This window comes from Phycodurus eques, chromosome 7 (genome assembly GCF_024500275.1).
Source record: "Phycodurus eques isolate BA_2022a chromosome 7, UOR_Pequ_1.1, whole genome shotgun sequence".
Taxonomy (NCBI): Eukaryota; Metazoa; Chordata; class Actinopteri; order Syngnathiformes; family Syngnathidae; genus Phycodurus; species Phycodurus eques.
Genome location: NC_084531.1, coordinates 21,925,887 through 21,937,973, shown reverse-complemented (window position 1 = coordinate 21,937,973; position 12,087 = coordinate 21,925,887). Strand labels below are relative to the sequence as shown.

Genomic DNA, 12,087 nt, shown 5'->3' with positions numbered 1-12,087 from the left:
CTGATTTCCCTATACAAGTCCACATAGATCTGTCCTGTTTTAAATAAGACTAAACTTCTCGTTGGGCTGTCCGACACGACTGCCGTGGAAGCCTTCATTACTGTATTTGACTTTCTACCATTTCATACACTTCGACTGCATGTTTTTGCTCCTTCCGCTGATGTTCAATAGGATTTAAATCAGGGCTCACAAGTCACTTTCAACTATTAGTTTTTTGCTCTTAGCGATTCTTGTGTTTTGGGTTATGATGATCCTGTGAGAGGACCTGTGACTGAGACCAAGCTTTCTGACACTGGGGAGCATATTTCACTCTAGGATGCCTTGATAGTCTTTCAATTTCATTGAAACTTGCAGATTTCAAGGTGCAGAAGCATTTCCCATGTTTCACAGTAGGTACTGTGTTTGTACATACAGTACAGGCAAAACTGTCACGACAGTACCCTTCTATTAAACAAAACAATGGTCACAGAGTACATTGAAATGAGATTGTAATTTGCTGTTAACAGCTGTAAATATACACTAAAATAAAGAACAGTCTTGGTACAGTGTGTCTTGAATGTTAAAAATTAAGAGTGACAGTGGGAGCGGTTTGCTCACTAAGAGTTGGTCAAATGCCAGTTGACACATGCACAAATCTCATTTAGCTCAGTTGTGCACCAAAATAATGCTATCATCATGTTTGTACAGACTTTTTTTTTTTTTTTAACTACAAAAAGGAATGCCAGATTTTCACAAGTTAATATTAAGTCAATGTTTTATTATTACCTTTCAAATGAGTTCAGTGACTGTTGCGTTTTCTTTTACAAAAGGTTACCAACGATTCTGTTTAGGTTTGTACTAGGTCTGTCAATTGAAGAGTTTGTTTTGTAACTTCCATGGAGTATTTCTTATGCTGCATTATACTATACACACTGTTTCCAGTGACATTACATGCATTCAGTTTTAGTGTTATCCTCTGAATAATCTGTATATGTTATGACAAACAAAATCTTGCAATCTTTTTTTTTTTTTTTTTGTCTTCATGATCAAAATGCTTTAATGTTTTGATTTCAAGCATCAAGTTTTTACAAGCAGCAACTGGTGCTATTCTGGAAACGTAGCATGTCTAGTACTGGAACTAATTAAATGCAAACAAAACTCAAAACAGCAATATATATATACATATATGTATCTATCGACATGACTGTAAGCTCTGCTGCAGTCGCCTAATGATTGAATGGACTGATATTGTCTGAAGATAATCAACTGTTAAAGTATATTTCTCGGCCTCTTGTTAACTAGATCACGTTGACATATGGCAATGGTGAGTCTATGCTCTCCTCTCCCAAGATTTCTGGATGCAATTCAAGACAGACCTGTGGAGTGAACAAAAACAGTTTTGCAATAAATAAACTCAGCAATCCTACTCCCTCAAGTGCACTGGAATGCCAACATATTAAATTAGATGATGACAAGATCATACAGCCAAGATGACAACATGGTGATTCAAAAATACAGTATGGTGTGAAATGGACAACATTCAGGAGTATTTTGTGGTGTGGAAAAATTCATAAACCGTAAACGCTCAAGACGCTACTCTTTCTCATGCAATCAATGTACTTCCAACTTACCATTAGCAAACTTGCACTGTTTAAGCACCTCGCTGAAGCCCTCGCAGAGTTTTAGATCACTTTGAGATTGAGCACAGTCGATGAACTGTTTGAGTTCATAGGAACAGGTTTGCTGCGGGCTGTTTTGCTGCTGGTAGGGAGACTGTGTTTGGTATGGCTGGGCCTGGTGGGGCTCCTAAAACGCACACAGGAAAAAAGATTACATCAATTGGTCTGAGTTAATGTGATTTACAGTACAAGCATTTGACAATTTAGCAAATTACTTGAATTTCATAAAGGACTTAATACAAATGTTTTAGAGCTTTCAGCTTTTAATTTTCGCTAATGTACAAGACGTATCAAACAAACATGCATAACTGCCCAATTAGTGAGATCTAGTAAAAGATTTGCACCAAAAGGTCTGTCTTTACAAAGTTCACACTCACTTGTGATGAACCCACATTGACTATTACACGAGCTACTCTGAAACATTAGTTAGTCTATGATGGGATAAAGTGATGTTTATTAACCTGGTATGTGACATCAGGCTTCGCAGGCTCCGAGCTACCCCCACTGAAGGCTCCAGTCATCGCGTGGCCGAGGGTGTGTCCGACCGCAGACCCCACCGCTACCCCGGCAGCGGTAGTCGCCATCTGGGCAAACATACCGGGCTGTCTGGGTGCTGCCGCTGGAGCAGCCACAGCGGTCGGAGGTGCATGCATTGGTACAGGTGCACGAGGAGGTGGGGGTGGTGGCGGAGGTGCCCGGCTGTGACGAAATTGACAGAAAAGGTCAAACATTTGTTTTTTGTAACAACTATTTGGTGATAAAAACCCAATGCCAATATTAAAATAAAGAACAACAAAACTCCTAAATACAGGAAATCAGTTCATGTTTTCCTGTATTTAAGCAGAGTTAATAGTTTTAAAATTAGAATATTTCGCCTGAATATTGTCAAGCATAACGTACATAATGAAGTACAACAAGACTAGCCAAACAGGGATTAGTTAACATGAACTACAATAGCCAGACAGACCTTGCAGTATAAGCTTTAGAACTCCCTAAACAAGTCTGATTATTCTGTACTTACAACAAAAATTTATATACGAGCAAAGCTATGGTCTATTATTTAGACAGCGACTGTTTGTGTATGCGGTTTGGTCAACTGCATGACCTTGATGTGAAAAGTAGTTCGTTTGACCAAGAGTGTCAAACCTCTCAAAATAATATTTACATCACTGTAAAACGTAAACTAATGATTATTATCGAGCCAGTGAGTGTACGTAGGAATTTACTGGCTCAGTCCAGCATGAAGTGGAGGAAGGACACGCGTTAGCATCTGACGTAATTGTCTCGATGCGATTCGTATCCGCAACATTTAAACGTTACCTTGCTGGAGAAGGCATCCTCGAGGTTCTGCTTCTGCTTCCTCTCGGCATGGTGTCAAAATACACAACTTAGTCTGAAAACAAATATTTTCTGGGGGGGAAAAAACTCTGGTGTGACTTCAGCACTCTAATCCGGCTAACGCTTCTATCTAGCGACCTTTAGCTGTCCCGGAACCTTCTGTGTTTCATCATTTATCTCCCGGGTAACTTCCGGTATGTTAGATAAACGTACTTTCGTCAACTATTTTTTTCATTATTAGTTTGGCTATGTAATTTATCTATTTGTTTAATGTGACTTATTTAAACCTATTGAGAAAGCATATTTGTAAATATGGTAACTGTTAATCAATGACACAAAGACGCCACAATTTTGATTCAAGTTTTATAAACTTATCTGTGAGTGTGAAAATAGATTAAATACAAAATCAATCAATTATCTCCTCTTTTTTTAATATACAATACAGTACAAGATGTGTTTAGAATTAATTCTAAATTATAATTCTTTTTTTTCCCTGGAAAAAAAATGTAAGTCAAGCTAAAGAGGGGTGCATCCTAATCCCTTTTTCCCTTCCTCTTTTTATTTGGATTTTTATGCCACTTATGGCATCCAGCTCCCTGTCCAGATCTTCGGTCTGACCAGACAGGCATTGGTGCCTCCATTTCCCCTGGTCGTCCTCCTCTGTCTGGCACATGTCCCATCATTTTCTAGTTACCAGAGAAAAAAAACATCTGTCTATAAAGTTTTTTTGGCACTTAAAACACAGACTTCAAGGTGTTTCCCTGTTTTACCTTGTACACCTCTGTACTGGTGCCAGCTTTGATGGGCTCAATGCAGGACTGATCCTCTCTGGTAGCCAGTAGAAGTGGGAGAGACACTCTGGATGAAACTGCGATGGATGCAAGGGGAGGGACTGAGGCAATTGCTTCACTACGCTCCTGTATATAAAAAAAGTTCTACATCATCTGATAGAATGATTAAATCAGATTCATTGTCATTCACACAGGTATTGGCTCTTTTGGAGTGTCTCAGGGGTAAGCTGTCTGAACATTTTCTGTAGTGATAATTAGGGTCGCAGGTAAACTAGAGCTGGTGGTAGTGTACACCCTGGACTGGTCGCCAGCCAATTGCAGGGCACAAAGACCGACAACTATTCATACTCACATTGACACCTATGAACATTTTAGTCTTCAATGAACCAAACATGCAAGTTTTGGGGATGTGAGACGAAGCCGGACCACCCACGCAATCAAGGAGAAAACAAGCAAAGTCCACCGAGATTTGATTCGAGAACCTCAGAACTCTGAGGCAGACGTGCTGAACATTTTAACACGATGTTGTCCCAGCAAAGTCTACAAAAATGCAAAACACAAAAAAAGTGTTCCAGAAAATGTATGAACAAATACTGGTGGAATGATATATATATATATATATATATATATAAAAAGATGAACTCTATAAGTGGCTTGTATTATCACGGATATTCTGAAGCAAGATTAAAGAGATCCACAATGTACAGTGAGACCTACATGGCTATACAGAGATTCGATGATGAAATGCAGAAGACTGTCGCGACTAAGGTGCAATAACATTGGTCCTTTTTCGCAGAGGATAAAGAATATATGCCTGTGCCTATTGTTGTACAAGCTGTCTGTTTGTCATGTACAGCTTGTGTTCAAATATAAACTACTACAATGCTACATATGTGTAATTCTCATTGGGTTTTTTTTTGTTGAGTTTAACAGTAAATTTCAACTGGGCTTGCACTTGGCCCAGTTGGGGCACCAAAGAAACAATTATTTGGCCCCCCAAAGAATTGTTTACTATCTCCCAAACTGCTGCTTGTTGGGAAATGGCAATTCAAATTTTTGCTCACAATTGAAGACAAAAAAATTGCTGTGTGACAGCTCACATCTACAAAAACTCAAAAGTCGATGTACCACTGTCTTTTTTTAATAATTCTTAAACATTCTTGCCTTTTGTTTTTCTCCCCACGCAAATGACTGAAGTGAAACCTGAAAGCGTTTGATCATCATTTGCTGTCGACAGAAATAGTCGTCGGACAGAACTCGATTTATGTTTTGCAGCTGCATCTAAGGAACACAGAGATTAAATTCAATTTAAAACAAAATGTTACATTGGAGAGAAAAAGTTAGTGGAGTCAAGTGGAATAAACTGCAGAATGCACAGACGCCATACCCACTGCTCTGTACTGAGGCTGGCATGCAGAAGAGGCTTTGTCATGGCTTCACCAGGAAGAAGCGCAATCCTCGACTCCACCTGCATTGTAATATACAGTAACTTATTACATATCTTTGCACTCTGTAATGGCTCACATCAAACCTGTCCTCTGTAAACCAGCTCACCTCATGCAGCACATCAGAATATTGACAGGATGTATCCATGTTAAGGGCGTGAAGCAGTAGTACCCACTCCGCCTGCATCTCAGCCGTCCTTCGGTTATTGCCTTCGTGTTGCTGACAAAACGCTGTTATTTCCTCCACTCTCTGCTCTTTTGCGGTTTCTTCTCCAGCGGGTTTGTCCTTAGAATCCAGCTCTTTATGCTTGATTATGTGCGCTGCTTGCAATTCTGACACAAGGAACTCTGCAGGATTTCAAGCAACATTTTAGAAGTTTCTGACAAAAGTAAGCAGGGTTCCCACTTTTTGGGAATAGTTTTCCACAACTTTTCCAAAATCTTTCACTTAATTTCCAAGACCGAAACCTTTACACATTTTCCTGGCACTTTGTTCGCGAATATAATTTTTCAGAATCCACATTGAGTGGAGAGTACGGTTGGGCATTGACTTTGATTGAGTCCAATTCCAGTTCCTTGTTCCAATTCCGGTTCTAAACGATTTTTGATTCCAATTCTTTTAGAAGGCATGGTCAAAAAAGTTTGCATGGTTTCAATCAGAGCTACGCAAACTACGGCCATCCACTTTTTAGCGGCCCGTAGCATAGACTAAAATGAACATTTCGTTTGCCGGCATTGTACTACAGTACTTACTTTCTCGACTGGATGGCAAGGCAGGAGAAAAAAAGTAGTTCATTCTCATCACTCACTTCCTTGTTTTCAACCAATCACACATCTTTCCATAACATGTGACGCCAAAGTGAGTTTAGCACAGAATGCTCCTGTTTACTTCTAAATGTGGCGATCTGCGCTGTTGCTCAATGCAGGCGTGGATCTATTCTAGCAGTCTAAAGGATCACTGGCCACCTCTAAATCCTGGGGGAAAAAAAAGTAATTGACTGCTTTATTACCAAGCAGATTTTTTGTTTTTTTTAATATACCATATACATTGCCATGAAAAAGTATTGACTCTCTAATTCTTATATTTTTAGATGTTTAAGTTCCTTCCTTATTGAATAGTTTGAATTCAGCAGAAATTTAGGGTTTTTGAGCATGAACAGCCTTTTTAAGGTTATGGCTCTGCATTTTAATCACATTCAAGTCTGGACTTAGACTTGGCCACTCGAAAACCTTTTTTTTTTTTTTCCTTTTTTAAACCATTCAGAAGTTGAGTTGCTGGTGTGTTTTGGATTGTTATCCTGCTGCAGAACCCCAGTGCACTTCAGTAGTTTTTGCCTTAGAACTCTGCCATGGATGCCATTTTTGCCCAGTCTCTTTCTTATTGTCATGAAAACTGACCTTAACTTAGGCAAGGGAGCCCTGCAATTCTTTAGAAGCTGTCCTGAGTTCCTTTGTAACCTCCTGGATGAGTCACTGCTGTGCTCTTGGGGCAATCTAGGCCTAGGCAATGTAGGCCAGCCACTCCGGGAAGGTTCACCACTGTTCCATGTTTTCTCCATGTGAGGATAAGGGCTCTCCCTATAGTTTGTTGGAATCCTAAAACTTTAGAAATGGCTTTTGTAACCCTTTCCAGACTGATAGATATCCATTACTTTATTTCTCGATTCTTCTGGAACTTCTTTGGATCGTGTCCTTTTGTTGCAGCTTTTTAAAATCTTTTGTCTAACTTGATTTTGTCAGGACTGATGCTGTTTAAGTGATTTCTTGATTGAACATGTCTGGAGGTAATCAGGCTTGGTTGTGACCGGTGAAAATAAACAAAAAATTGTAATTAGTCACAATTAATTCATGACTTAACAAGAGGGTAATTACTTTTCACACAGAGCCAGGTAACTTTGAAAGTTATTTTTCCTTAATAAATGAAATCCACATTTTAAAACAGCATTTTAAGTTCACTTGAGTTATATTTGTCTGATATTTACATTTGTTTGATGATCTCAAACATTAAAGTGGGGAAACTATGCAAAAATATAAGAATTTCAGAAGCGGGCTAATACTTTTTGATGGCACTGTAGCTATAAACAACTATAGAGGGTTTACATGGAGCCTTCTTTTCCGATTATTATCAATTTAGAAGCCCAAATCGAATGAAAATGCTACATATAAACACCTCAATCGGAATAAACAGGCCAAATCCGAATGGAATTTCATTCGGTTTCACAGGGGTGGAATATTCCATTTTTGTCAATGTAAACCGAATCAGAATGGTGCTCTCGCTTGATGTAAACGCTCGGTGCCGTCATCGTTCACGCACGTAAATATGGCGGCTTCGAACCAGAGCTCGTATACGACAGGAATCTTGTTTTGAACTACTTGCAACTTGTTTTTAACCAAGCTGTTATTTTTAAAAAGTGTAAAAATAATCCCAACCACTGTGCTAAATTGATGACAGACCTCCATTTTGAGCAATGGCGTGACGTTTACATCGATGTAATAATTATAACAATGCATACTTATATTATTGAGGGAACAGGAAGCACCTCAAAGAAGGCTGTCTTTGACATGCAAATTGCGAACAGCTGCTTTTACCTTACACATAAAACCCCCTTATTTGTTCTTACCAGTAATTTTGTAGAGGACAGAAGGCTCAAGCATCTCTGAGGTAAGCCCAGTGAGGGGAGACTGTAAGTCGGACAAGATGTTTCTCAGCTCTCTCACTAGGAAGACAGCACCTGTCTCACCTGAGTCTGCAGAAAGAAAATAACATTACTGAGCACATTTTGGAGTTGACAATCAAAATTTTGAAGTACACGAAGGGAGCACTTGCACTAATATGGCAATCATTTACTACTTGTCCATCCTGTTTTAATTCAGCTTGTCCTCATTAGGGTCCCGGGTCACCTGGAGACTATCCCAGCTGACTTCGGGTGAGAGGCGGTACACACCGCATTGATTGCCAGTCAATTGCAGGGCACATATAGACAAACAACCATTCAAACTCACACCTAAGGAAAAAAAGTTTTCCATCCATCCATTTTCAATACTGATTATCCTCACGAGGGTCACGGGTGTGCTGGAGCCTATTCCAGCTGACTCTGGGCGAGAGGCAGCAAACACCCTGAACTGGTCACCAGCCAATCGCCGGGCACATATAAACAAAAAAAAACAGTCGCACTCACATTCACACCTACGGACAATTTATTTTTCAATTAACCTACCATGCATGTTTTTGGGATGTGCGAGAAAACCGGAGAAATTTCATGCAGGCACAGGTAGAACATGCAAACTCCACAAAGGTGGGGCTGGATTTTAACCCGGGTCCTCAGAAATGCGAGGCATATGTGCTAACTAGTCGTTCACCGTGTCGTGGAAGTAAGTCTTTGATGAAGCAAACTTTTGGAAAGAAGAAGAAAGACTGAGTACCCATTGAAATCCCACAGAAGCAAAAGGACCTGAGCCGAGATTCGAACCCAGGATCCTTCAACTCTGGGGCAGATGTGCGAACCCCAAGGCCATAATGTACTATTTCAAGATAAAAACAAGATGTCATGATCAATGATTAGCACCACAGCTTCATGACGTTTAAATGACTGCAATGCATGTGTTCTTTAACTGTTACTCATTACAGTACGGTTCTCAAAGTATGGTATGAGTACCATTAGTTTTGCCACTAGTAGTCTGTGGGCTCCCTCTAGTGTTATGCTAAATAATCACTGAATTAAATGTTTGAGCTGTGCACAATGTTACAGTGGCTTTTATATATATATATATATATATATATACTATCCAGTACCATACATTTGTTAAGTATAGTTTGCTTGTTCTCCCTGAGCTTGTGTGGGTTTTCTCCAAGTAGTATCCATCCATCCATCCATCCATTTTCTGAGCCGCTTCTCCTCACTAGGGTCGCGGGCGTGCTGGAGCCTATCCCAGCTGTCATCGGGCAGGAGGCGGGGTACACCCTAAACTGGTTGCCAGCCAATCGCAGGGCACATAGGAACAAACCATTCGCACTCACAGTCATGCCTACGGGCAATTTAGAGTCTCCAATTCATGCATGTTTTTGGGATGTGGGAGGAAACCGGAGTGCCCGGAGAAAACCCACGCAGGCACGGGGAGAACATACAAACTCCACACAGGCGGGGCCGGGGATTGAACCCGGGTCCTCAGAACTGTGAGGCTGACGCTCTAACCAGTCGGCCACCGTCCCCCAAGTAGTATCATGGAGAGAAAAAAAGATAATACTTGAATCTGTCATTTAACATGATTGGGATTCTGGAAGGTAGCCATTGTGTCTGCCTTACTCCACCTTTCACTCAGAGTCAATTGGGAATAGGCTCCAGCTCTTCCGTGACTCTAATGAGGACTACCACTATAGAACATGGATGGGTAGATGCTCTCCACCAGGAAACATGCAGGAAATACACATTAGACGCAACTTAGACAATGACAGCATAAGGAGGCTTGTTGCACTATACAGTGTGTGTGTTTGCCAGCTTTTTGTTGGGACCTTACTGCCACATGTGCTGACGCTTTTGACCCGAGGGACAACAAAGCTATGCCATGCGTAAGTATAGTTCAGTTATATTTAACTTTTAAGTCGAATACATTCCATTTAATCTTTTAGAACTGTTTGTTTTCAAACATGTATTTGGGTAGGTTTTATTCATCTTTTATGTGGAATACATTTGAATTGAATCATTATTTGAGTACAGTTCCCCCCCGCCTTCCCCGGTAGTTAATTAAGTACAGGGTTAATGGTCAGGGTCAAACAGTGTATCATGTTGCATTGGCTTCCAATACTATTAAATATACATTGTAGGAATTAAACTTCTGCCTCTTTTTTTTTTTTTTTTTTTTTTTTAAATAAACACTTCGGCATAGTACACTACTGTATTTTAGTTTTTGTCATTATGGCGGTACTTGGAGGAGAGCTAAGTATTTTTTGAGACGATACCTGGAGTAAAACGTTTGCGAAACACTGCAGTACATTAAAGAGTGGGTAGAAGTTACGTTTCACTGTATTTTACTTTCATACCGCGAAGCTCGGGACACAGACACTTCAGCTGGGACGCAAGCCAGTTTAACAGTGGACATGGAAGTTCATCACATGTACACCTCGACAAGCAGCAACCACCCTGGTACCTATACAGTCAATAATGAGAGTAAAACAAGTTAAAATGTCGTCCAGTAGATGATCTTTACAACACGAAACACATTTAAATCAAGCTAATGTTGCGCCTTAGGGTTAAACGTGAAGGGGAAGTGACTGCTCAGAAAACACACGTCACATGCAGTTAAATATTACTTACCCCAATGCCTTAATTAGAGAAATGATCCCGGCACTCCTCTCCATTTCTACTTAGCACGTTTGTTACAAATTGAAAATTAAATTGAACTCAGCGTCCATGCACGTTCTAGTGTTTACGTGCACAACTTCCTGATTTTTAAGGAAATGAACAGCAAGTTGGCTGCCACCTGCTGCCCGGAGAGTGAACAGACAGCAATTGGAGTTACGTTCCTCCGACGGCGACGTAACCCGAATTTATACGTAACTCGAACTACAGTACCACTCAGTACTTCACGCAGTTGTATAATCGTATTCATAATTACAGTAAATATATGTATGGAAAAACTGTAAAACTATAAATATGAAACTAAAATCCCTTACGCCGCTGCGCTAACTACAGTACATAATTATTTTTTCATTCATTTTATTTTATACATAATAAACACATGAATGTATGCATGCATATATATATATATATATATATATATATATATATATATATATATATATATATATATATATAGGTAATGATTAATAATAATCTTGTAGTGATTAACAGAAAGGGGAACGTATTTCTTGTTCCACTAGATGTCTCTTCGGATCTTAAAAGGAAAGGTTTGTCTGTTTGTGTCAGTAGTAAATTAAAAGGTAACTGTTTATGTTGCTGAATATACAGGAAATATGTAGTATTTCGGATAGTTCCATTTTTTTCTTGTGAATTATGTTTTATTGAAGAGTTAGTTGCATTTTTATGCTTGTATGCCTCTTTAACATTTTTTTTTTTTTTTTTTTTTTTTTGAGGGAAACACTTTTCACTATGAAACATGTTCTAGGACCATGAAATGATAATACAAATCAAACTTGCCCAACATCATTCAACTTACATAAAACTCCAAATCCAATGAAGTTGGGACATTGTGTAAAACATAAATCAAAAGAGAATACTGTGATTTGCAAATCATTTTCAACCTATACTCAATTAAATACACTACAAAGACAACATAATGTTCAAACTGAAAAATTGATAAAGTCTAGTACTGGCACTCTTTTAGTACAAAGCCACACTGTTGTAACAAATGCAGAATGTGGCTTAGCATTGTTTTGCTGAAATAAGCAAGGGCGTCCCTGAAAAACACATTGCTTGGATGGCAGCATATGTTGCTCCAAAACATTGTATGTACCTTTCAACCTTAATGGTGCCTTCACAGATGAGCAAGTTACACATGCCTTGGGCACTAACACACCACCATCCCATTACAGATGCTGGGTTTTGAACTTTGCGCTGATAACAATCAAGATGGTCCTTTTCGTCTTTGGCCCAGAGGACACTACATCCATGATTTTCAAACACAATTTAAAATGTGGACTTGTCAGACTTAAGCACACGTTTCCACTTTGCGTCAGCTTATCTCAGATGGGCTCGGGCACGGGAAGTGGGCGGAAGAGTTGTTACCACATTTGCCACTCACTGTTCTGACCTCTGTGGAGTTTGCTTGTTCTCCCTGAGCTTGTGTGGGTTTTCTCCAAGTAGTATCATAGAGAGAAAAAAAAGATAACACTTGAAT

General features: G+C 39.5%; 2 protein-coding genes across 2 annotated transcripts; both read right to left on the bottom strand.

Moving 5' to 3' along the window:
* Window positions 1-967: 967 nt before the first annotated feature.
* On the bottom strand, window positions 968-3,172 carry chchd2 (coiled-coil-helix-coiled-coil-helix domain containing 2). The gene is made up of 4 exons (XM_061681725.1): window positions 2,979-3,172; window positions 2,120-2,357; window positions 1,611-1,785; window positions 968-1,355 (listed from the first exon to the last, which is right to left on the bottom strand). The coding sequence occupies exons 1-4, from the start codon at window positions 3,026-3,028 to the stop codon at window positions 1,345-1,347; spliced, it is 474 nt and encodes a 157-aa protein (XP_061537709.1). The 5' UTR covers window positions 3,029-3,172; the 3' UTR covers window positions 968-1,344.
* Window positions 3,173-3,343: 171 nt separating this feature from the next.
* im:7138535 (uncharacterized protein LOC797998 homolog) lies at window positions 3,344-10,670 on the bottom strand. Its single transcript, XM_061681724.1, has 8 exons — window positions 10,545-10,670; window positions 10,271-10,377; window positions 7,854-7,979; window positions 5,342-5,580; window positions 5,175-5,255; window positions 4,952-5,068; window positions 3,767-3,913; window positions 3,344-3,682 (listed from the first exon to the last, which is right to left on the bottom strand). The coding sequence occupies exons 1-8, from the start codon at window positions 10,586-10,588 to the stop codon at window positions 3,530-3,532; spliced, it is 1,014 nt and encodes a 337-aa protein (XP_061537708.1). The 5' UTR covers window positions 10,589-10,670; the 3' UTR covers window positions 3,344-3,529.
* Window positions 10,671-12,087: the final 1,417 nt, after the last annotated feature.